This window comes from Schistocerca nitens, chromosome 6 (genome assembly GCF_023898315.1).
Source record: "Schistocerca nitens isolate TAMUIC-IGC-003100 chromosome 6, iqSchNite1.1, whole genome shotgun sequence".
In the NCBI taxonomy this organism is placed as follows: domain Eukaryota; kingdom Metazoa; phylum Arthropoda; class Insecta; order Orthoptera; family Acrididae; genus Schistocerca; species Schistocerca nitens.
In genome coordinates, this window is record NC_064619.1 from 188,038,615 (window position 1) to 188,065,793 (window position 27,179).

General features: G+C 43.1%; 1 protein-coding gene across 2 annotated transcripts in view; it reads left to right on the forward strand.

Annotated features, from left to right (window-relative positions):
- LOC126262733 (uncharacterized) overlaps positions 1-27,179 on the forward strand; it is a 101,155-nt gene that overhangs the window by 68,744 nt on the left and 5,232 nt on the right. The window contains exon 3 of one of the 2 annotated variants that reach the window (XM_049959536.1): positions 7,047-7,274. The exons of the other annotated variant lie outside the window; for it this stretch is intronic. Within the exon in view, the coding sequence (XP_049815493.1) occupies positions 7,047-7,274 (228 nt within the window). The remainder of the gene's footprint in view (positions 1-7,046; positions 7,275-27,179) is intronic. 2 annotated transcript variants of the gene reach the window in all.

Below are 27,179 nucleotides of genomic sequence, written 5' to 3' on the forward strand. Positions count from 1 at the left end.
TGGACAAACCCTCTGACCAAAGATAAATACACGTCAGAGCGTGACACGACCTATCCATTCGCAGCACGGCTCACTACACTCTTACAATATGTACAGTATATAAAAAAATAAGTGACAGAGAATATACCATAAAATTACGATATAGACTGTAACACTTCAGATGCTAAAGCGTCGAATACTGAGTCATTAAAGCTCTGTGTTCTAGGATGCTGCTATTTAAGATAAGGACCAACGTACATCTGCTAGGGGACACTACAGTATTCACATTTTCATAATTAAATTTATTGCATTTGAAGAAATTTAAACAAAATACACTAGAGAAAGAACTGAATACACTACAATATGAGGATAGTGTATGAAAAGGTGAAACAGTTACTATAATGAGCTGGCTATTAAATGATAATGAAAGGTGCACCTCGTTAACTTTTGTTGTTGTTGTTGTGGTCTTCAGTCCAGAGACTAGTTTGATGCAGCTCTCCAAGCTACTCTATCATGTGCAAGCTTCTTCATCTCCTAGTACCTACTGCAACCTACATCCCTCTGAATCGGCTTAGTGTATTCATCTCTTGGTCTCTACGATTTTTACTCTCCACGCTGCCGTCCAATACTAAACTGGTGATACCTTGATGACTCAGAATATGAACTACCAACCATTCCCATCTACTAGTCAAGTTGTGCCTCAAAATTCTCTTCTCCCCAATTCTGTTCAATACCTCCTCATTAGCTATGTGATCTACTCATCTAATCTTCAGCATTCTTCTGTAGCACCACATTTCGAAAGCTTCTATTCTCTTCTTGTCTAAACTATTTATCGTCCACGTTTCACGTCCATACGTGGCTACACTCCATACAAATACATTCAGAAACGACTTCCTGACACTTAAATCTATACTCCACGTAAACAAATTTCTCTTCTTGAGAAACGCTTTCCTTGGCATTGCCAGTCTACATTTTATATCCTCTCCTTCGACCATCATCAGTTATTTTGCTCCCCAATTAGCAAAACTCATTTACCACTTTAAGCGTCTCATTTCCTAGTCAAATTGCCGCAGCATCACTCGATATAATGCGACTACGTTCCATTATCCTCGTTTTGTTTTTCTTGATGCTCATCTTATATCCTCCTTTCAAGACACTGTCCATTCCTTTCAGCTGCCCTTCCAGGTCCTTTGCTGTCTTTGACAGAATTACAATGTCATCGGAGAACCTCAAAGTTGTTATTTCTTCTCCATTGATTTTTATTCCTACTCCGAATTTTTCTTTTGTTTCCTTTACTGCTTGCTCAATATACATATAGAATAACATCGGGGATAGGCTTCAACCCGGTTTCACTCCCTTCCCAACCACTGCTTCCCTTTCATGCCCCTCGTCTTTAATAACCGCTATCTGGTTTCTGTACAAATTTTAAATAGCCTTTCGCTCCCTGTATTTTACTCCTGCCATCTTCAGAATATGAAAGAGAGTATTCCAATCAGCATTTTCAAAAGCTTTCGCTAAGTCTACAAATGCTAGAGACGTAGGTTTGCCTTTCCTTAATCTATTATCTAGGATACGTCGCAGGGTCAGTATTGCCTCACATGTTCCAACATTTATACGGCATTCAAACTGATCTTCCCCGAGGTCGGCTTCTACCAGTTTTTCCATTCGTCTGTAAAGAATTCGTGTTAGTATTTTGCAGCCTTCTCTTATTCAACTGATAGTTCGGTAGTTTTTACATCTGTCAGCACCTGCTTTCTTTGAGATTGTAATTATTATATTATTCTACAAGTCTTAGGGTATTTCGCCTGTTTGATACATCTTGCTCACCAGATGGTAGAGTTTTGTCAGGACTGGCTCTCCCAAGGCTGTCAGTAGTTCCAATGGAATGTTGTCTACTCCCGGAGCCTTGTTTCGACTCAGGTCTTTCAGTGCTCTGTCAAACTCTTCACGCAGTATCGTATCTCCCATTTCATCTTCATCTACATCCCTTTCCATTTCCATAATATTGTCCTTAAGTACATCGCCCTTGTATAGACCCTCTATATACTGCTTCCACCATTCTGCTTTCCCTTCTTTGCTTAGAACTGGTTTCCATCTTAGCTCTTGTATTGATGCGAGTGGTTCTTTTTTCTCCAAAGGTCTCTTTAATTTTCCTGTAGGCAGTATCTATCTTACCCCTACTGATACATGCTTCTACATCCTTACATTTGTCCTCTAGTCAACCCTGCTTGGCCACTTTGCACTTCCATTCGACCCGATTTTTGAGACGTTTGTATTCCTTTCTGCCCGCTTCATTTACTGCATTTTTATATTTTCTCCTTTCATCAATAAAATTCAATATTTCTTCAGTTACCCAAGGAATTCTAGTAACCCTCGTCTTTTTACCTACTTGATCCTCTGCTGCTTTCATTATTTCGTCTCTCGAAGCTACTCATTCTTCTACTACTGTATTTCTTTCCCCCACTCTTGTCAATCGTTGCCTAATGGTCTCCCTGAAACTCTATACAACCTCTGGTTCTTACAGTTTATCCAGGTCCCATCTCCTTAAATTCCCACTTTTTTGCAGTTTCTTTAATTTTAATCTACAGTTCATAGCTAATAGATTGTGGTCAGAGTCCACATCTGCCCCTGGAAATGTCTTAGAATTTAAAACCTGGTTCCTAAATCTCTGTCTTACCATTATATAATCTATCTGACACATTCCAGTATCTCCAGGCTTCTTCCATGTATACAACCTTCTTTTATAATTCTTGAACCATGTGTTAGTTACGATTAAGTTACGCCCTGTGCAAAATTCTACCAGGCGGTTTCCTCTCTCATTCCTTAACTCCATTCCATATTCACCTACTACGTTTCCTTCTCTTCCTTTTCCTACTATCGAATTCCAGTCACCCATGGCTATTAAATTTTCGTCTCCCTTCACTATCTGAATAATTTCTTTTATCTCATCATACATTTCACCAATCTCTTCGTCATCTGCGGAACTAGTTGGCATATAAATTTGTACTACTGTGGTAGGCATGGGCTTCGTATCTATCTTGGCCACAATAATACGTTCACTATGCTGTTTGTATTAGCTTGCCTGCATTCCTATTTTTTTATTCATTATTAAACCTACTCCTGCATTACCCCTATTTGATTTTGTATTTATAACCCTGTATTCAACTGACCAGAAGTCTTGTGCCTCCTGCCACCGAACTTCACTATTTCCCACTATACCTAACTTTAACCTATTCATTTCCCTTTTTAAGGTTTCGAACCTACCTTTCCGATTAAGGGATCTGACATTCCACGCTCCGACCCATAGAGTGCCTGATAACAACGTCCTCCTGAGTGGTCCCCGCCCGGAGAACCGAGTGGGGGACTATTTTACCTCTGGAATATTTTACCCAAGAGGACGTCATAATAATTTAAGCATACTGTAAAGCTGTATGCCCTCGGGAAATATTACGGTTAGTTTCCCCTTGCTTTCAGCCGTTCGCAGTACTAGCACTGCAAGGCCGTTTTGGTTATTGCTACAAGTCCAGATCAGTCAATCATCCAGACTGATGCCCCTGCAACTACTGAAAAGGGCGCTGCCCCTCTTCAGGAACCACACGTTTGTCTGGCCTCTCAACAGATACCCCTCCGTTGTGGTTGCACCTACGGTATGGCTATCTCTATCGTTGAGGCTCGCAAACCTCCCCGCCAACGGCAAGGTCATGGTTCATGGGGAGGGGGGGGGGGGCGTTAACTTTTACAGAAGTAAAAAGAATTCGTGGTTTGCCGCATCAATCCAGTCACAAGAATGATAACAGAGCAAAACAAAAAAAAAAAAACAATCCTTTCACACAGGTATATGAGGTTCATTCCAGTGAAACCTGGCCAGTGCGTCTACCTTTGCCTTACACGTAAGTTGGTACCACGTAACTGCGTGTATGGTGGCGCCATCTGTTGGTAGAGAGACTGAAGTGTGCACACCGTTTGATTTTGCATAGTGCCAGTGAGTTTTCACGCCGAAGAGAAGGTAGTCACACAAGTTATCGTCCATTACCGAACATGCAGGCGAGTAAGCAGGAACGAGGAATGATTCGATTTTTGGAGGCAGAGTGCGCAAACTACTCCTTCAGGGGCACGAGTCACTATAAGACCAAGGCGGTGCTCGTCCTGGACAGGCTGATCATGGCATCACACCGGAAATGGTTTCGTAAGACAATGTTCTAGTGTTGCACAATCACAGAATCACCGTGGACGAGACCCGAAGACGAGGCATGTTGTCCAATGGCGTTATCCTCCTGCATTATATTGCCCACCCACACATGGCCAATGTGGTGAAGACGACACTTCAGCAGTTTTGGTGGGAAACTCTGCAACATCCAGTGTACAGTCACAACCTTTCACCGTGTGACTTTCGTGTGTTTGGACCTCTAAAACAAGCTACTGGCAGACATTGAGTCGCAATGGATGACGAAGTCTGTGACTGAGTCCAGGCGTGGACCGGCAAGTGTCGCAATGGGATAAATGTGCCAACAGTTTTGGCGACTATTTTTGAGTATGTGTACTGTGTGTAACGACATTTACACTAGTGTCTGGGTTTCATTTGAATGCCTTTTATACAAACCAACTCTTCGAGATGCTATTTCACTTGAAATACTATTTATACTACTGGCCATTAAAATTGCTACACCAAGAAGAAATGCAGATGATAAACAGGTATTCATTGGACAAATATATTATACTAGAACTGACATGTGATTACATTTTCACGCAATGTGTGTCCATAGATCCTGAGAAATCAGTACCCAGAACAACCACCTCTGACCCTAATAACGGCCTTGATACGCCTGGGCATTGCGTCAAACAGAGCTTGGATGGCGTGTACAGGTACAACTGCCCATGCAACTTTAACACGATACCACAGTTCATCAAGAGTAGTGACTGTTTAATATCTTTTTTGTGTGTGGAATCTAAAAATTTTAAAAACCTCTCTCACACCGGCCTGATTTAGCTTCACTGATCAGGATAGTAAAAACATGCGTATATTAAGGGAATTTTCATTGACAAAGCAGGCTAATCACATTCACACAGTTCAATACTGTTCTATCCTGATTAAATTAAGCTTAACTTAAATTCCTTAAGGCAGTGAAGCAATTTCGAAGTCTCGGTGCGACGAAAATTGTCAGTCGATCTCTTGGAAACATTTGTAATAATTATTAACTTTCGGTGATCACATGGGGAAGACCGGAGATCTGCTGGTAAGACCGTGATAGCCCATTTATTTGAAGTAACTGGATATCTTGAGTATACAAAACGGCAGGTTCGTTCAGTGTAAATCAGACGTTCCCCACTGATCCCGTGCAACACAGCGTAGTAAGCAGACACTGTCAATAATAATAATCCGTTAAATAATACGCGAACACACTTACTTTAGTTTAGTTCATGTATTAAATTCCTTCTCATACAGAATCTCATCAAGATGGCGACTAGCTCAACAATACATACATATACATCCTTCTTTCACGACTAATCGGCAAGAAGTCCTCTATTCTTTTTCCTAAGAGAAAACATAGATAGCAGAGAAGCTATTCCATGGAGTAAATGGACGCTCCAAGGAATAATTGGGCTTCAAACTACTTTGCATTGATAATCGGTAAGATAAGAACAGATATTTCGAGATATGTACTGAGTTATATAATTTATAAAATTTCTGAAAATATCGCGGAGAGACCGCTGCAAGAGACATTACAACTGGCGTATTGTGACGAGCCATTTGCTCGGCCAGCATTGACCAGACGTTTTCAATCGCTGAGAGATCTGGAGAATGTGCTGACCTGGGCAGCAGTCGAATATTTTCTGTAACCAGAAAGACCCGTACAGGACCTGCAACATGCGGTCGTGCATTATCCTGCTGAAATGTAGGGTTTCGCAGGGATCGAATGAAGGGTAGAGCCACAGGTCGTAGCACACCTGAAATGTAACGTCCACTGTTCACAGTGCCGTCATTGCGAACAAGAGGTGACCGAGACGTGTAACCAATGGCACCCCATACCATCACGCCGGGTGATACGCCATTATGGCGATGGCGAATACACGATTCCAATGTGCGTTCACTGCGATGTCGCCAAACACGGATGAGACCATTATGATACTGTAAACAGAACGTGGATTCACCCGAAAAAAAATGACGTTTTGCCATTCGTCCACCCAGGTTCGTCGTTGAGTACCCATCGCAGGCGCTCCTGTCTGTGCTGCAGCGTCAAGGGTAACCGCAGCCATAGTCTCAGAGCTGATAGTCCATGCTGCTGCAAACATCGTTGAACTGTTCCTGCAGATGGTTGTCTTGCAAACGTCCCCATCTGTTGACTCAGGGATCGAGGCGTGGCTGCATGATCCGTTACAGCCATGTGGATAAGATGCCTGTCATCTCGACTGCTAGTGATACGAAGCCGTTGGGATCCAGCACGGCGTTCCGTATTACCCTCCTGAAGCCACCGATTCCATATTCTGCTAACAGTCATTGGATCTCGACCAACGGGAGCAGCAATGTCGCATTACGATAAACCGCAATCGCGATAGGCTACAATCCGACCTTTATCAAAGTCGGAAAGGGTGATGGAACGCATTCCTCCTCCTTACACGAGGTATCACAACAACGTTTCACCAGGCAACGCCGGCCAACTGCTGTTTGTGTATGAGAAATCGGTTGGAAGCTTTCCTCATGTCAGCACGTTGTAGGTGTCGCCACCGGCACCACCCTTGTGTGAATGCTCTGAAAAGCTAATCATTTGCATATCACAGCACCTTCTTCCTGTCGGTTAAACTTCGCGTCTGTAGCACGTCATCTTCGTGGTGTAGCAATTCTAACGGCCTTTAGTGTATAATTGTAAGTTGAATATACAAGCAATAATTCCACAAAGCCTTAAAACCCTTATATTCATTTTGAAACACCCTGTACCTACCTCGCCCGGAGCAGTGTTAGTGGCAGATTATTATTACTGACAGGTGTCTGTTGTTTATTAGTCTCAGAGCTATTGGTTGTGTTATTGGATAGCTCTGCATTACCTGATGTGCTCGGTACCTTTCGTCAGGTCCGGTTGCCAGAACTGGAAACGGTGGACGTTGTAAGTGCGGTGTCCGCCATTGGAACTTCGGCCCTCTGCGTGGCGGCGATGGTGGCGCCAGTCTCGGCGCCAGTGATGGCGGTGGCTGTCGCAGCCGCTGCCGTGTCAGGGCTATACTCTGCGATACGGAGCGGGCGGACGCCTGTCGACAGCCATTGGCACAAGCCGGTCTCCAGCTTGCTGCGCGATCAGCAGGTAGGCCTCATTAACGTTAACACCTCAGGGTCGTTAGTCTTACGTGGCCTCCTAGGCATCTCGACAATAATACACTCCTGGAAATTGAAATAAGAACACCGTGAATTCATTGTCCCAGGAAGGGGAAACTTTATTGACACATTACTGGGGTCAGATACATCACATGATCACACTGACAGAACCACAGGCACATAGACACAGGCAACAGAGCATGCACAATGTCGGCACTAGTACAGTGTATATCCACCTTTCGCAGCAATGCAGGCTGCTATTCTCCCATGGAGACGATCGTAGAGATGCTGGATGTAGTCCTGTGGAACGGCTTGCCATGCCATTTCCACCTGGCGCCTCAGTTGGACCAGCGTTCGTGCTGGACGTGCAGACCGGGTGAGACGACGCTTCATCCAGTCCCAAACATGCTCAATGGGGGACAGATCCGGAGATCTTGCTGGCAAGGGTAGTTGACTTACACCTTCTAGAGCACGTTGGGTGGCACGGGATACATGCGGACGTGCATTGTCCTGTTGGAACAGCAAGTTCCCTTGCCGGTCTAGGAATGGTAGAACGATGGGTTCGATGACGGTTTGGATGTACCGTGCACTATTCAGTGTCCCCTCGACGATCACCAGTGGTGTACGGCCAGTGTAGGAGATCGCTCCCCACACCATGATGCCGGGTGTTGGCCCTGTGTGCCTCGGTCGTATGCAGTCCTGATTGTGGCGCTCACCTGCACGGCGCCAAACACGCATACGACCATCATTGGCACCAAGGCAGAAGCGACTCTCATCGCTGAAGACGACACGTCTCCATTCGTCCCTCCATTCACGCCTGTCGCGACACCACTGGAGGCGGGCTGCACGATGTTGGGGCGTGAGCGGAAGACGGCCTAACGGTGTGCGGGACCGTAGCCCAGCTTCATGGAGACGGTTGCGAATGGTCCTCGCCGATACCCCAGGAGCAACAGTGTCCCTAATTTGCTGGGAAGTGGCGGTGCGGTCCCCTACGGCACTGCGTAGGATCCTACGGTCTTGGCGTGCATCCGTGCGTCACTGCGGTCCGGTCCCAGGTCGACGGGCACGTGCACCTTCCGCCGACCACTGGCGACAACATCGATGTACTGTGGAGACCTCACGCCCCACGTGTTGAGCAATTCGGCGGTACGTCCACCCGGCCTCCCTCATGACCACTATACGCCCTCGCTCAAAGTCCGTCAACTGCACATACGGTTCACGTCCACGCTGTCGCGGCATGCTACCAGTGTTAAAGACTGCGATGGAGCTCCGTATGCCACGGCAAACTGGCTGACACTGACGGCGGTGGTGCACAAATGCTGCGCAGCTAGCGCCATTCGACGGCCAACACCGCGGTTCCTGGTGTGTCCGCTGTGCCGTGCGTGTGATCATTGCTTGTACAGCCCTCTCGCAGTGTCCGGAGCAAGTATGGTGGGTCTGACACACCGGTGTCAATGTGTTCTTTTTTCCATTTCCAGGAGTGTATATGCAAGACGGAGACAAAGATGCACATGGAAGAAATTAATGAAGGTGACATGCTAAAAAAATTCGAGAAACTCAGTACTTCCATTTCGTTTCTGGTCCCAGAGAAAACGTTCTCGGATGTATGACACAATGTAAGATTTTTTTTTGATTTATAACTGTCTCATACACAATGTCTCACACAGACAGGGGTGTGGGTTAAGTCTCAGGGGCGACAGTGTGCCATTCTTGAGCCAAACGATGTTAAAAATTTAAATACAGTAAAATTTTTGTGAAAAACTGAATGTCCTGACAAAAACAGAAATATACTGTCTCATCAAACATGTGTAAGTGAACATTAATGTGCACTGTGTACATCCTTCGCCGTTATGACCGCTTGAACTCTGTTTCAGACCCTTTCAGTAAGGTGTGTGAAAGTCTGCGGAAGGATGTAAGGCCATGTGGAAGAATGTCAGGCCATTCTCATTCAACTGCCAAAACCAGAGAGGGTAGTGATGTTGGACGTTGGGTTCTGGAGCAGCATCGATGTTCTAACCCATCACTAAGCTGTTCCATTCCGTTCAGGGTGGAGCTGTATACAGTTCAATCGAATCCACGGATGTTGCTTTAAGACAGGGTGCGTGGCCATTTGTTGACACAAATGTTCATGATCTCCAGACTGTTCCCTTAATGTATGCAGTACCCCTCCTCATTTAGCATTTTCTTAAGTGCAGTAAGGGTATGACACCCTAATCCTCATAAACACTCACACACCATATTAGTACCATCTCCTTCATATTTCACTGCTGGCACTACACCTGAAGACAGGTAAAGTTCTCCAGGCATCCACGAAACACAAACTGTAACATCGGATTTCTAAAATGTACAGTGTGATTCATCAGTCCAAATCACTCATTCCCAGTCTTCCACTGACTAATTGTTTTACAAGCACCCTCCATAATGTCCACTGTCTGTCAGTACCTGAGGCTTGTGTTCCCTGTGGTTGTTCCTTCGTGTATCCATTTGGCAATCGCTTGACCAACAGTCATCTTGGACAGCTTTAGAAGTTCTGGGATGTTCCCGATGAATATGTTACTCAAGCGATGTCCGACGACTAGCTCTCGTTCTAAGACACTGTGCTCTCCTCACCCAACCATTTTGCTGTTACTACCTTTCCAGTGACAACACAGTACTCTCCGTCTGGCTTTATACTGGCGAATCCGTGTCTTGTGACTTCTAGTGGTCAATTCTGCATTACTTAGAGTACAGATGATCAGTTGCGATCGTTACGACGAAAAGCTGATTTGTTGATTCTTTAATATATTTACACAGAGGAGAAATAGTGAAGAGTTGATGTAGGCTTCCAGGGATAGAGAAATTATGGAATTTAGATTTTGGGTGGTTTACAGTGTTGGATTTGTGTGGGTAGGTGTTTGGCTCAGGCATGACAATGATGAGGGATAGGTCCCCAAGAAGAGGGTTAGGGATGTAATTGGACAGAAGTGGTGAGGATGTGTGCTCTGACAAGGGATGGAAAGGCACATTCTGCTGGATCTGGTAGGACAGCGGATTTCATGGTCAGGTAAGGGGAGACGATTAATTTTTTCGTTGGGAAAGATCTTTGACATTGTGAAGTTGCAGTTTTGGGGGAATGTGTTGGTACAAATGTGGTAGGGTACTAGGATCGGCGAGCAGGACTGGAAGGAGGTCCTGGGGATGGAGATGGGGGGGGGGGGACGAGGAGGGCGGGAGGTGGGGAGGTAGTGGAGGTGAGTGTAAAGTCTGTGAGAAATGTGAGATGCTTGTAGGTGTTCAATATTTCTTCCAAAACGGCAGGAGGAGTCCGTAGCGTTGTAGGTCGTATAAGAATTGATAGAATATTGGGGACAAGAAATCCATGTTACATCAGTATTTCAGTGTATTCATTCATGGGTATGGGTAGTGTGGAAAGGTGGAATCACCATCCTCGCTCAGTTACTACTTTTAGAAGTTTTAATAAGATTTCCAAAAGCCTGCGTTATTCCTATTCTCGCCAGACCATTAAGTCCAACAGGCAGTGTCAATCTTCTCCTTCACCGGGATTAGGATCTCAACAGCAAATCATATGGATGATATCCTTTCATCCTAAATTTTAATTGCACTCCTAAACCTTTAATTCCTGTCATTACATCTTCAACGTATAGACTGAAGAGTAGGAGCGAAAGAATGCTTCAGCGTCATGCACTGTTTTAATCTAAGTGCTTTGTTCTTGGTCTTCCGTTCTCGTTGTTTGCTCTTTGTAATTCTACACATGGTATATTATCCATATTTGGTTACAGCTTACACCTATTTTTCTAGAAATTTTGCAAATAGTGCACCATTTTACTTCATCAGATGCTTTTTCTAGATCTACGAAGCCTGTGAAGGTGTATTGATTTTCCTAAAAAGTCTTTCTTCAATAGTAAAACTCTACTTCAGAGCTGATTTTTCTTTCCCTAAGGACGGTCTGATTGTCATGTGACATATCCTTAACAGTCTTTTCTGTTCTCCTGAAATAGTTGTCTGTACCATGGCTGCATGATATGGCATAGCCACAATGTGATAGTTACTGCACTTATCTGCCTTGCGCTGTTTGGTGCCTGTATGGATGATATTTTTCAGGAAATTTGATGCTACATCTCCAGACTCTAGGATTCTGTACCTCACCTTTGACAGTCGTCTGCTTGCCAATTACTTTAATCGGTCTAGAAATTCCAAAGGAATGTTGGCTTACTCTACCTTCATTATTTGACCCAAGTCTTCATAGATACCGAAATACTTGTACTTATTTTAACGCAAGAGTTTTGTGCGTGGCCATCATACGCAGCAAATATATTTATATTCGTTTTAGAAATTCATACTTATTTCGCTTAATAAAGCATATTTCATTTGTCCTAGACACATATCTCCCTTTGCGTTAAGGCATCTACAGTGGACTTATCTGCAATAATACAGTTTATCTTTTACTTATGATGCTTATAGATTACAAAACAGTTAACATCATAATTCTTAAATAAACGAATTATTACATAGTTATTCCTTTTCGCGGGCGAAATCTGCATTTCCTCTCATCTGGTCGTACATTAGTTATCACACTGTCACTTCACTTATGGAACACCGTCACGATCGTTCGTTTTGTAGTTTCCGTATCTCGTAAGCTACCTGCTGTGGAACACCATTTCTAGTATGGCACTAACTGCAGATTTTACGTACGAGACTTATGACTGATTAGTGTCATGACTGTGCTTGTGTAGTATCTCTCTTCTCACTTGTTTGCATAAGTGTTGCTAACTTAGAGAAGAGCGTTATGCGAACCTAATGATGGTTCGTTATTGAAATCTCGAAGAACGTTATGCGAACCTAATGATGGTTTGTTATTAAAATCTCTCTATCTATATATCTATCTGTGTGTGTGTGTGTGTGTGTAAGTGTTTGTGACAATGATTAACTGTTTTGTGATTTGTCTTAGTATAAAGGTAAGATATTTGTGAAGATGGGATTATGCCTAGTGAGGCATACTTGAGTGTGGCTTTTAATAGAAAGAGTGGGTAAAAGCCTAAGGTGTTCATATGTTACATTTTTTTTCCTTTTGAGGTTGTTTGGAGATCATCATGGAAGAGTGAAGAATGGGGTAGTGTGGCATTGATTTGATGACTGTCTGTTACCGTGTTACTATACTAATTTATTTATTAATGTAAGTAGTGTGTTGATTGTGCGATACACTTGTTCACTCGGAAAGGTTTTGACTTTGGATTTTTGTATACGATAATTTTTTTGCAATGATAGAATGCATCTTATATTGTTTATTCTGAATATTCTCTTGTGTTTTCTCTACAGGTTGACTTTAAACTGCCTTTTTTGAAATGCTCTGCAAATCCAGGGTGATTTCCCATAATTCCAAGCACTTATGTCGTCTTTGTATCTGACATTGAATGTACTACCAGGTTGCCTCACATTTATACCATCATATGTGTTACATCGTAATTGTGTACCTACTTTCCAGTATACTCAGTATATGTCAAGGTCTCGATTCAGTTTTGGGATGTATTTTGGATACGTTTGTTTGTTGTGTGTGCTAATGCTACATTTATGCCTTGTCTTTTTAAAATGTTGGTGATACTGCGTGTGAATTTTTGTCTGTCTATCTCACTACATCGTCTTGTGTCTTCTCTCACATTGTCCAAATTATGCAGGGTTGTTGGTATGGTACTGAGTGTATGTGTTTGTCGTGGGTTGTGTTGTGTTGTTGTTTGCAGTTTTGTTTCCACTATCATGGTTTTTCTCTTAACTCTGTTGTTTAAATTTGTGCAATGTTACTACTGAAGCCAATGTTTGTGGCTGTCTGCATCGTAATATTCAGTTCTTTTTGCTAGTTTTCTTTGTTGATTTGGATTGTATTGAGTATGGAGTATATGTTGAAGTGTTGCTTGTTTCTGTGAGTAAAATCATTTTGTTTGGTTGGTTTTAGGTTTGATCTATGAATGTGCCACTTGTTGGGTGTTTACAAAAATTTTGAATACTCGCATTTTGTTTTGGTTTTCGATAGTTATTGCAAGGAAGCTAATTTGATTACCATGTTCTTCTCCAATTATGAATTTCATCCTTTTATGTAATTTCGTGACATCAGTTTGACATTTATAAACATCAGTTTGTAATTTATCTATTAAGCAAATAATGTAATCCATATATCTGAATTAGTATTACATGCTGTATTCCATTTCAGATAATTTTTTGAAAATGATTTATTCAACACAATTTTCAAGTAAATTTGCTAATGCTCTAGAAAGTGGGGAATTTATTGGTAATCTATCCTCTTCTAAATAAAACTCTTTGTTGAATTGGGAAGAGTTTTTCACTATAAGCATAACTAATTTGAGCATTTCATTTGTTTCCTTAATCAGAGAGTTGACTATACTTCCATATTTTTTTTAAATAAATCGTCTACTGTTTTTGTTCTTGGCATATTGGAATACAAGCTTATTAAACGAGGGGAGCGTTGCTGTGTCTGTAAATTTTACATAGTTTATGTGTAATAGTAGCTGTTTACTGTTTTTAATGATTCTATAGTCTTGTACTTTAATGTTTTCATACAGTAATTTCAACATTTATCCTATAAGTGGTGCTTTTCTGAAGTTTACTGTGACTGGAACGGTTGTCTTGCAGCTTGCTGGTTGGTATTGGAGGACTCATGTAGTGGCATTATCCTGCATCAGTTTTCATTTTTATACGTCATCTATGTATATTGATATACACAGACAGAAAAAAAACCGCCAGACCAAAAAAGTAATTAGTGTTTAGTACTGAAATTCTGGGACACAGTTGTCAAGGAAACATAGTTAAATGATTAACGTTGAAAGATCACAGGTTGATGTGATTGCAAGATAAGCCATTGCAGATGTCAAATGCTGGTACGCTAATAACTGGTATAGCTGCCAGAATTTGAATGCAAACATGCATTGTTTTGTACAGGTGCCGCATCTTAGTTTGTGGAATGGAGTTCCATGCCTGTTGCGCTTGGTCGGTCAATCCAGGGACGCTTACTGCTAGTTGTGGATGACGCTGGACTTGTCATCTAATGATGTCCCGTATGTCATCGATTGGAGACAAATCTGGCGATCGAGCATGCCTTGCAAGACGACGACAACCTGTAGAGTATGTTTGGTTACAACAGCGGTATGTGGTTAAGCGCCATACTGTTGAAAAACACACCCTGGAACAGTGTTGATGAATGGCAGCACAAAGGGTTGAATCACCAGACTGACGTACTATTTTGCAGTCAGGATGGGTATGATAAAGACGAGAGCGCTCGTACAGTCATATGAAATCGCACCCTAAACCATAGCTCCAGGTGTAGGTCCAGTGGCGTGTTGATAACGGCGTCTTCGTTGCCTTAAAGGCATTCTCGACTAACATCAACTCACCACGTCCAATTTCAAAGATAACTATCTCAAAAATAACTAACATACACGACCATTAGAGCATGTATTCAACGCAAACCAGATTTACCTCCTCACAGTGGTACTACTAGCGTCCCTATTATGTGACTGGCGCGAAATATAAATAGACTTCATCTTTCTGATGTAGAAACACATCTATTTCCTGATGCAGCGATTTTTTTCCGTTAGCGTATTTCAGATCTTTTTCTTCTCTTAAGTTTTTGTCTGTAATCTTTTGGTGGGCCTGTTTTAGGTTTGTAGTATTATTTTGTGAAATGAATTATTGTGTTTTATCAATTAATTTTCCTCTGTCCATAGTACTGCCGTGTTTCCATTCTCTGCTTTTGAAATAATGACATTCTCATTTTGAGGCTTTTTCTTAAGCTCATTGACTGTTGTAGATTGTGTTCTTGTGTTGTTTCTGTTTCGTTTTCTTTTCATATCTGTTGTTATAATATGGATTTCTTATTTTACTGGTGCTCTATTTAGTCCAACATTGACATCTTATTTCCTGCCTTCCGCTGTCAAAACTAACCCTGCATTTACATTACATTTTAATCTGTAATCTTTCCCCCAACAGCTTTGTTTAATGCTTATTTGCTTGTATGTAATGTTCACCCTTCTTGGGTAGAATTTGTGTTTTTCTTGTGGTTGTGTTTACAGTTGCCGTTTTGTGATTGGAGTGTTTTCAGTTGACTTACCTTTCTTTTACCCACTGTTTCCATTCCTTTCGTGGAACTTATTATGTGACTATCAACCGTGTTAAGCAAAAGGGACAAAGCTACCGTATATATTAACGGTGTCTTTAAGTTACAGATGTGTATCATATAACTGATAATTTAACTGTTATTGTTTAGAGTAAAGCAATTTGACGTCGAATTTTAATCACATTTTCTTGGCAGAATGCATTCCTTCCTGAAATCTAGGAGAACTGTTTTTAATCATTACATTCACTTAGTTTCATACAGGACGATTAGATTGGTTTATGGCATAGACTTTCATGTGTTCTCTGACTTTACGAATGTTGAGATGGAGTCTTCTGAATTTCGGGTAGGAGCGACAGCGAAACCCCAAGCATGGCGTATATAGCAGGGTTGTTTACATGGACAACATTCCGCAGCAAGTATGTAAGTATACGTTTCATAAATTCAGACTACTTTTTCTTGCTGCAGGTTATTTTATTCGTTAAAGATGAATTCTCTTTTTACATTATGGCATCTTCAGTGGATTTAATATTACAGATTAGGAGACTGTTCATGTCATATTTTTCCCGTAAATAGATTACTACTTCTAATTAGTGGTTTTTCTGGCCGAAATCGGCCCTTCTTGTCATCTGGACATAGGTCAGAGGTCATGAATCACTTAAATATGGATACAATTCAAGTCAGGATCTTTCGCTTTGTATATTACATATTTTGTAATCTAACTGCTGTGGAATACTATTACTGGTCTGGCACTAATGACACGTATTTCTTGCGAGACCTGTGATTGTTTTCTGCCTTAAGTTTGTGTTTACTTGGTGTCACTTTTCTTACTTTTTCACTTAAGTGTAGCCAACTTAAGAAGTACACAATGCAAACCTAACTACTGTTCATTTCAGATTTCTCTCTCTCCCTATACCTCGCTTTGTTCCTGTATGTGTGAGTGCAGCTGATTAATGTTTTTTAGATCTTAAGATTATGTTAAGACCTTTTTGAGGCTCGGATTGTTCGTGACCAGGGAAGGGGGTTGTACAAATTTGGGTGTGGATTTAATAACTGTCAGAGAGTGAGAAATAAGTTGTAGGTGATCAGATGATAGAAATTTTAGATATTATTTGGAGGTGATCATGCAAGAGTGACGGGCAAGTGATATGGTGGCATTATTTTGACGATCGTCTGTTGCAGTATTATTCTGTTAATTTATCCCTTAATGTAAATTTGTGACATACACTTGATCATCCATAAATGTTTTGTTTTTGACTATGGTCTTTTTGTATACGATCATTTTCTTGCATGAATAGAAGGCAGATAGAAGGCACCTTTTGTTGTTAATTTTGAACGCTTTCTTGTCTTTTCTCTACAGGTTGACCTTTAATTATTTGAGATGCCCTACAAATACGGAATGGTTTATCTCATACTTCCAATTATATGTTCTTTGTATCTGGCATCGAACTTTCCACCTGTTCGCCACACATTCCTGCCATCATATGTGATATATTCTGAGAAATATACCCCTTTTCAAACATATTTCTATGTCTCTTGTCAGTTTCGAAATGTATTTTTGGACATAATTGTTTGTTGTGTATGCTATTTTTATGCATGGCCTTTTTGAACTGATGGTGATCCTACGTTTATGTACGTGTATCACAGTACACTATCTTGTGATTTCTGTAATATTTTCCAGATTATTTTGTGATTTTGTTATTTCACTGCGTGTATGTATTTGCTTTCGGTTATATTGTGTTTTTGCCTGTGGTTTTGTACTTTTGTCGTTACCTTGCTTTTAATTCTATTGTTTACATTTGTGAAAAGTGTAAATAAGTGTGTGTGTGTCTGTGTGTGTACGTACAATCTAACTTCTGCACCATTTCAGTGCAGTGATGTAAATAAGTGTGTGCGTGTGTGTGTGTGTGTGTGAGTGTGTGTGTGTGTGTGTGTGTGTGTGTGTGTGTGTGTTTGTGTGTGTGTACGTACAATCTAACTTCTGCACCATTTCAGTGCAGTAATGTGTTCATTGTAAATAAGTTTTATAGTAGTTGTATTACACGTTTATTACCTTATAAATAAATAAATAAATAAAACTTCTTTATTTTAAATTCAGTGCATTAGTATTTGTAAAATGATTCTTTCATATAGTGTTCATTAAAAAATGACGATCATTCCACTTGGGACCTGTGGAATGGTACATTAACTTATTTGTTTGAGTTGTAAATATTTATCATGTATTATTGTTTTTCTGACATGTTCTACGTCCTGGAGGACCTCCTCACTACGGATCAATTGGAATGAAAGTAAATCTAATCTAATCTAATCAACTACTCGCGATTAATTGGATGTGGTCATTCAACTTCAAACAGCTCTTTACGCACACTCTTAGATATTTTCTGGAACTAACTGCTTCCAGTGATCGTTCTCCAATTGTGTAATCATGCAATAAAGGGTATTTGTGTATCTACTCACTGTACGCCACAGTAATCTTGTGGCTCAATTGACCCTCCCTACCTTCTGCTGCAATTTGCTATCCTCGCGACTTCTCTGTATACAACGTCATCATCCACGAAAACCCTCAAAGAACTTCCAAAGTTACCTATTAGATCATGTACAGTAACGGTCCTATAACACTCCCCTGCGGCTGGCCCGAGGTTAGTTTTACGTCTGAGGACTTCTGTTTGTTCAGAACGACACTCTGTGTTCTGCTTGCTAGAACCTCTTAAATCAAATCACACGGTTGGTCTGATATGCCATACACTCGTATTTTGTTCGTTAGGCATTACTGCCATACGCTCGTATTTTGTTCGTTAGGCATTACTGCGGAATTGTATTGAATGCCTTGTGGAAATAAAGGAACACGGCATCTATCTGGACACCTGTGTCTATTGATTTCTGTGTCTCGTGGACGAACAGCTATATTTCACAGGATCGTTCTTTTAAGATCTCAGGCGTGAAGCATGTTACAAAACTCTATATCCAATTGATTTCAAAAATATAGGCCTATAGTTTTGTGGCTCTGCTCGACGACCCTTCTTGAACACGTGAATCACCTATGCTTTATTTCAGTCATCAGGAACATGTCACTCCGGCAAAGATCTACGGTAGGCCGTTGCTAAAAGGGGGGAAGTTCCTTCGCACACTGTATGTAGAATCATACTGGTATCCAATCATATCCAGTGGCCTTCCCTGCCTTGAGAAAATTCTGTTCATTTTCTGTCCCAGGTTGACTTATTTCTGTATTAGCCACTTCGTGGTTCATGCAACGATTTAATGGGGGCACTACAGTGCGACTTTCCTCTGTGTAACAATTTTGGATAAAAAGGTTCAGTATTTCTGTGTTTTCTGTGTCGTCCTCCATTTCACTCCCATTGTGGACACAGATTGTCTGGTCAGATGGCTTCGACCCGTTTACTGATTTAACGTAAGGTTAAAATACCTTAGCATTTTCAGTCAAGTCGGTAGACAAAGTTTTATTGTCGAATTCGTTGAAAACTTCTCGCTTGGCTCTCCCACCCAGAGATTCGATTCGCGACACCTCTCCCCCCCCTCCCCCCAAATGGTCGCCATGTACCAACTGGCAAGGAAGTGTGAATCGGAAAATGAAGCGACATGAGGGATCTCAGGCGACAATGTAGGTTCCAGAGACGCCAAATCATTCGTCTCAGGCGCCCAACGCCTCGACTGTGGCCAACACAGCTTCCAACTGCTTACAAACACTGGGAAAGTACCTCGCGTCCATACACAAAAAACGCTGTCTTTATCCATATTTAATCAGTTATTTTCTGAACCACAGGTAATATACCCCTGACCTAGGAATTAACACAACGAACTGAAAAGTACACAAACTATTACATCGAAAGTAAATAACAATACTAAATAATGAGTTACTGTTCACTTCTACTCAGAAGTAAGTAGAATATCACTAAAATAAATGATATATACAATCTGTGTACAAACGACAAGATGCTACTGATCTCCACTTCGCTACTATTTGAAAACAGGAACAGAAGAAGCTAACCGAACCGAGCAAAGCTTAACAAAACATCCAGAACTTGGGAGGGATAATGCAAAACACCATAGATGACCTTGACTCAATCCTTAATGAGATTAGTTTCGAAAATAACAAAACGATGCCTGCCAAGAGGCCACGTATTTTTGATGGGTATAAGAAAAAGAGTTGCCTTGGAAGTGTACCAAGCCATCGTTTCTGAAATGAAATTACGTTTTCAGTTTACTGCATACCTCATTGCAGCCCACGTATCTGATATAAATCATTTTGAGAAATACACCACAAATTTTCCACACAAATACCTTGAAATTACACAGACGTACACATTTCTGGAAGAAAGAAGAAGGGTGAGCTTCAAGTCTTCTATGCTAGCCTGAGTTGAGAACAGTTTCTGGCACAGTTCCATTTATTTCGCTGATTCTAGAGAATGAACTTTGTGACACTCTGGACGAGAGCGTTAAGATTTTGAAACTGCTTATCACGACGCCTATAACGACGTCAGAAGCTGAGCAGTGCTTTGCAGTGCTCAAGAGAATTAAAACGTTCCTACAAAACACCATGAATGAAGAACGTCTGAGTGCCTTAGCGATGCTACCTTGAGAAAAGTCATTCGTGTGTAATGTTGAAGATTTCAATTTAAGAGTGACACATTTATTTTCAAACAAGAAGGAGCGACGAATGGATTCCGATACCGTTCCTAATAATTATTTTGAAGCGGTCTTCCCAAAGTCATGGAGTTGGTGCTTTTAGTTTTGAATGTTGGTAATTTGATTACAAGTTCGAATAGTTTATACATGCTCTATTATTTCTCGTACTGGCATTCGTGTTGTATCGGACACTTTTATGGCAGTCGGCCGCTAACGTAAAACAAACGAGGAGTTCTGGCTGTTGAGGGGAGAAGAGTGGAGTGGAGGGACAAGCAAGGCCTCCCTCTCACATGGCTGGCAGACTACGTCCGTTTTCTGTGCTACTGGGAAGGCAGAACCGATATCATAATGAATATATGGATCGCTGATTCCATCTGGTGTTGTGAGTGTCGTATTCGAAGCCTGTGACAGAGCTAGACTGTTCTCTGCACTCATTTCAAAATAAGGAAAGGAAACAACCAGCAAGCACAACTCAGAGCAAAACGGAGCACATATATCATTCGGTAACGGCTAGTTGCCGTTAGCTGCTGTTGGCAGTGTCGTTAACGTGGTAGTTCAGGCCCGATCTCCACCGGGATCTTAAGCAACCAACCATCAAAACACCCTCTACCGAGGACTTCCACGTAAAAGTGGATGCACATACCCCGTGAACAGTGAAGAACTGTGCTATTGACATGTGTGCTCGTGCGTACACTTGTGTTTGCGAGAGAGATTTTCGCAGTTAGTGATGCGTTTTATATCTCGTGCACACATGCGATAGAGATAGCTAAAGCAACCACTCTGTCTCTGTCTCTCTCTCTGTCTCCTATATAGACCCTAGCTATCATGTTCTCAACTCTTGCTGCGCGTAAAAAGGGTGCTCTTGTAATAAATGTTTATTTCTGTTTCCCTATACCTTTCTTTCTGGTATAATGTCTTATAAAATATATGAATTATTGGCAGAATTCCGTAATACGTTCGATGCTACTAAACTAATTTCTTTTTGGGACCACCAGTGGAATGCCTCAGTGGCCGTCGCTGCTCTAAAGCAAAATATGGAACATCCGAATACCTAAAACTTTTTACTCATTGTATGACAGCCGTTCAATCCATATTAAGCTTTGTACAACCCGCTCTCTGGCTAGTAAAAATCCCATAATCCCAAATGTCTTAACATATCTTAAGATCTTAAAGAAATTTATCGGTTTCAAACACACATTTATGACATTTGTGCAGACCAACGAAACAAGGACGGACAGAAAGACACACATACACACACACACACACACACACACAAAATGGTTCAAATGGCTCTGAGCATTATGGGGCTTAACAAGACTGAAGCGCCTAGAACCGCTCGGCCACCCCGGTTGGCACACACACACACACACACACACACACACACACACACACACACACAAAACACAGGCACTAACACAGCGATAGATACAGAGAGAGAGATCAGAAAACAACAGTCGTTAGGTTTGCATGATGTACTTCATTATTTTGGCAACAGATGCCGAAACAAGTAAAAGAAGAGAGACACTAATGAAACACAGATGTAACTTGTGTCGGTTATTAAGGGAGTTAGCGCCGGCCGCGGTGGTCTAGCGGTTCTAGGCGCGCAGTCCTGAACCGCGCGACTGCTACGGTCGCAGGTTCGAATCCTGCCTCAGGCATGGATGTGTGTGATGTCCTTAGGTTAGTTAGGTTTAACTAGTTCTAAGTTCTAGGGGACTAATGACCTCAGCAGTTGAGTCCCATAGTGCTCAGAGCCATTTGAACCATTTTTTAAGGGAGTTAGCAGGGACACAAAGAAGGTGACACGTTGCGATGGCCAGTGGCAGGAATCAACAATGATATACATCTACATATATACTCCGCTAGCCACCAAGCGGTGTGTGGCGGAGGGCGCCAAAAGTCGTATTCACCCCCCCCCCCCCTGTAGCACTCGCGGATCGCGCGAGGGAAAAACGACTGTCTGAACGCCTCAGTACGAGCTCTTAATTCCCTTATCTTTGAACGGTGATCATTACGCGATTTGAAAGTTGGTGGTAATAATATGTGCTCTACATCGTCGGTGAAGATCGGATTTCGGAATTTAGTGAGCAGCATCTTCTGTTTAGCGAGCCGTCTACCTGCAAGTGTGCCCCACTTCAAACTTTCTATGAGATTTGTAACGCTCTAGCGATGGCTAAATGTACCAGTCACGAATCTTCCCGTTCTTCTTAGGACCTTCTCAATCTCCTGAATCAGACCCAACTGGTAATGGTCCCATACAAACTAACAATACTCGAAGACTGGACGAACTAACGTATTGTAAGCTATTTCTTTTGTTGGAGGACTGCATTGCTTCAGGATCCTACCAATAAACCGCAATCTAGAGTTTGCCTTATCCGTTACTTGTGTAATCTGATCATTCCATTTGAGATCATTTCGAATAGTCACACCCAGATACTTGACGGATATTACCGCTTCCAAAGACTGGGCATTTACTTTGTGCCCTTACATTAATGGGGATTATCACCTTGTTATACGCAGTAGGTTACACTTACTACTATTGAGAGATAACTGCCAGTTATTAGACCACGCATTTATTTTCTGTAAATCCTCATTTATTTGTTCACAACTTTCGTGTGATACTACTTGCCTGTAGAGTACAGCATCATCGGCAGACAATCTAAGGCCGCTGTCAATACCATCAACCAGATTGTTTATGTAAATCGTAAAAAGCAGAGGACGTATTACGGTACCCTTGGGCACACCTGAAGTTACGCTTCTTTCTGTAGAAGTAACCCGTTCAGGACGACAAACTGCTCCCTGTCTGTTAGAAAACTTTCTATCCAACCACATATGTCATCGGATAGACTGTATGCGCACACTTTACGTAGCAAGCGACAGTGCGGAAATGAGTCGAACGCATTCCGAAAGTCGAGAACTATGGCATCAACCTGGGAGCCGGTATCTAGAGCCTGTTGTATATCATGCACAAAGAGGACCAGCTGCTGGTTTGCGCAGATGAGCTTCTCAGGGTCTAGAAAGATCGTAATGTCTGAACACAAAATATATTCCATGATTCTACAACAAATCGATGTCAGTGAAATTGGCCGGTAATTATGTGCATCCGATTTTCTACCCTTTTTATAGATTGCTATGACGTGGGCCTTTTTTCCAGTTGAGGCGTAGCGCCGTATAACGATCCTGCCTTAGAGGCAGTTAAGTGGGAGATGTGTCTCAGAGGTGGAAAGTGACAGATGGTGACGCGAGACTGGACGCACACGTAGTTTATGTTTCAGCCGAAGGAGGACAATATTGGATAGGGGGACTGTGATTTTAGTTTCGATTGTGCCCACTAGAGTGTACTAAAGTAAAATAATGTTTTTCATAAACTGTTCTAGTATTTTCATAAAGTGTTATTATGTCTTTTTGTGTATGTAAAATGTTATAAATGTGTTTTAGCAGTATGAATGATGCGTGAGTGCGGTTTAAGGTTAATGTGAAGATAATTGTTTAACGAGTTATGTAGTAGGATTTAGTGTGGGAATATTTAGAAGAAGTATGGATGTGGACAAAGGGGATTTTTGCAGAATTGTTTTGTAAAGTAAGTTTATGGTAAAGGAAAAGTTAATTCAGGTATAAATAACAATAGTAAATAACTTTATGCATAAGCAAAACTTCAGTATATTAGATAATTACGTAGGTAAAAAGTGCAGTCGCTAGGTTTACTATTTTGCGATTGATTATTGATGAAAACCGCGGACTGACGCGGGAGAATGTTGTTTTTCTATTGATTGTTGAGTAAACTGACCAATGGTAAAGCAATATTCTTTGCGCGCCTTTCTCTGCTGGTAGAGAAGACTTCGAGTATTCTAGAGAGGAGTCGAAACCTAGCCATGAACGAGATCGGACCTCTGGGCCAGATGCCTTCCTGGCGTCTACGGATATTAATTGTTTTAGAATCCCATAAGCACTAAGCACTATGTCAGCCATCCTTTCCTTTGTTCGATAACTGAAAGGAGGAATGGTGCTGCAGTCCTCTACTGTAAACGAGTTTTTGAAAGAGAGGTAACACTGGACGTAACACTTCCAGATTAATAGAATATATTATTTCTGAAAGGGAAAGAAACATAATTTAAGATCTCGTTATGAGCTGATTTGATGCGCTTCCTGTGCAAGTACAAATGTCCAAATGTGTGTGAAATCTTATGGGACTTAAGTACTGTGTCCAGACTAAGCGCCTGCAACTCTCGCTTCCCGCGAAGCAGACCGGTACAGCGGGCCCCGGAACGAGTAGGGGTCAGGCTGGCCGGTCGTCCCGGAAACACAGACGCTTCCCAGAGACGACCAGGAGGCGTCCGCGGCGCCGCAAGAGGTCGCTACAGCAGCGGACCTCTTTCCTTCCGCTCGACACGTGATTGCAAATAGAGCCAGCCATATCCATGCGCCGAGCAGTATTTAGGCTGACGCAGGAGCCTGGAGAGTCATCATGTCACTCGGCTGAAGAGCGGCGGATTGTGCTGCTGCCAGCCCTCCCCTGCCCATATGGGGCAGGGGAATGAAATCACAATAAAGTAAAAAAAAAAAAAAAAAAAAAAAAAAAACCTGGAGAGTCAGTTCACGCCGAGCGAGCCCACTGGGGTCATCGTCCACCGCCGCCAGAGTACCCGATCCATCCCCGCAGGGCCTCCACTCGTCCTCGGATTCAGATGACGGCAACGTGGACTCCGCCTGGTGGTCTCTGGGAAGCGTCTGTGTATCCGGGACGACCGGCCACGCTGACATCTACTCGGTGCGGGGCCCGCTGTACCGGTCTACTTCGCGGGAAGCGAGAGTTGCAGGCGCTTAGTCTGGACACAGTATTGGGAAGCGAGAGTTGCAGGCGCTTAGTCTGGACACAGTATTAACTGCTAAGGTCATCAGTCCCTAAGCTTACAAACTACTTAACCTAAATAGTCCTAAGGACAAACACACACATACCCAAGCCCGAGGGAGGACTCGAACCTCTGCCGGGACCAGCCGCAAGGTCCATGACTGCAGCGCCCTGTGCAAGTACTGTTACACACTATTACTCCTCGCAGAACGCCGGCTAAGTATCGTCTTCCTGTTACTCAGCGTCGATGCCCTCGAGTCTGCAGCTGGACAGGCTCCGACCAGCGATGGGTGGCTGGTTAAATCAGCGTTGACAGCGGGCCCTGATCTCTGTCTTATCTGAGATTTGGCGCTGCCCGTTCTTTTCATTGCTGATCGCGGCGCTGCGCTGACTGGTGTGCAGTCGATGCCTTAGGACTGCACAGAGCTCACTCACAGGCCTCGTAAGAGAAATGCACAGCAAGTGCCAGAGTAGCACTTGTGTTCCACAGCAGCCAGGTTACGAAATATGAAAACTCAAAAACAAAACATCGTCATGTGTAAATGTTTCTACACTCCTGGAAATGGAAAAAAGAACACATTGACACCGGTGTGTCAGACCCACCATACTTGCTCCGGACACTGCGAGAGGGCTGTACAAGCAATGATCACACGCACGGCACAGCGGACACACCAGGAACCGCGGTGTTGGCCGTCGAATGGCGCTAGCTGCGCAGCATTTGTGCACCGCCGCCGTCAGTGTCAGCCAGTTTGCCGTGGCATACGGAGCTCCATCGCAGTCTTTAACACTGGTAGCATGCCGCGACAGCGTGGACGTGAACCGTATGTGCAGTTGACGGACTTTGAGCGAGGGCGAATAGTGGGCATGCGGGAGGCCGGGTGAACGTACCGCCGAATTGCTCAACACGTGGGGCGTGAGGTCTCCACAGTACATCGATGTTGTCGCCAGTGGTCGGCGGAAGGTGCACGTGCCCGTCGACCTGGGACCGGACCGCAGCGACGCACGGATGCACGCCAAGACCGTAGGATCCTACGCAGTGCCGTAGGGGACCGCACCACCACTTCCCAGCAAATTAGGGACACTGTTGCTCCTGGGGTATCGGCGAGGACCATTCGCAACCGTCTCCATGAAGCTGGGCTACGGTCCCGCACACCGTTAGGCCGTCTTCCGCTCACGTCCCAACATCGTGCAGCCCGCCTCCAGTGGTGTCGCGACAGGCGTGAATGGAGGGACAAATGGAGACGTGTCGTCTTCAGCGATGAGAGTCGCTTCTGCCTTGGTGCCAATGATGGTCGTATGCGTGTTTGGCGCCGTGCAGGTGAGCGCCACAATCAGGACTGCATACGACCGAGGCACACAGGGCCAACACCCGGCATCATGGTGTGGGGAGCGATCTCCTACACTGGCCGTACACCACTGGTGATCGTCGAGGGGACACTGAATAGTGCACGGTACATCCAAACCGTCATCGAACCCATCGTTCTACCATTCCTAGACCGGCAAGGGAACTTGCTGTTCCAACAGGACAATGCACGTCCGCATGTATCCCGTGCCACCCAACGTGCTCTAGAAGGTGTAAGTCAACTACCCTTGCCAGCAAGATCTCCGGATCTGTCCCCCATTGAGCATGTTTGGGACTGGATGAAGCGTCGTCTCACCCGGTCTGCACGTCCAGCACGAACGCTGGTCCAACTGAGGCGCCAGGTGGAAATGGCATGGCAAGCTGTTCCACAGGACTACATCCAGCATCTCTACGATCGTCTCCATGGGAGAATAGCAGCCTGCATTGCTGCGAAAGGTGGATATACACTGTACTAGTGCCGACATTGTGCATGCTCTGTTGCCTGTGTCTATGTGCCTGTGGTTCTGTCAGTGTGATCATGTGATGTATCTGACCCCAGGAATGTGTCAATAAAGTTTCCCCTTCCTGGGACAATGAATTCACGGTGTTCTTATTTCAATTTCCAGGAGTGTATGTTCTATAAGTGAAGTGACACTACTACCTCTAATGTATGACGAGGTAAGAGGAAATGCAGATTTCGGACTGGAAAAAGAATAACTCTGAGCTTTAATTTATTCATGTAATTATTTTATTGTGAACTGTTTTCTAATATACAGGGTGGTCCATTGATAGTGGCCGGGCCAAATATCTCACGAAATAAGAATCAAACGAAAAAACTGTAACGAAAGAAACTCGTCTAGCTTGAAAAGGGAAACCAGATGGCGCTATGTTGGCCCGCTAGATGGCGCTGCCATAGGTCAAACGCATATCAACTGCGTTT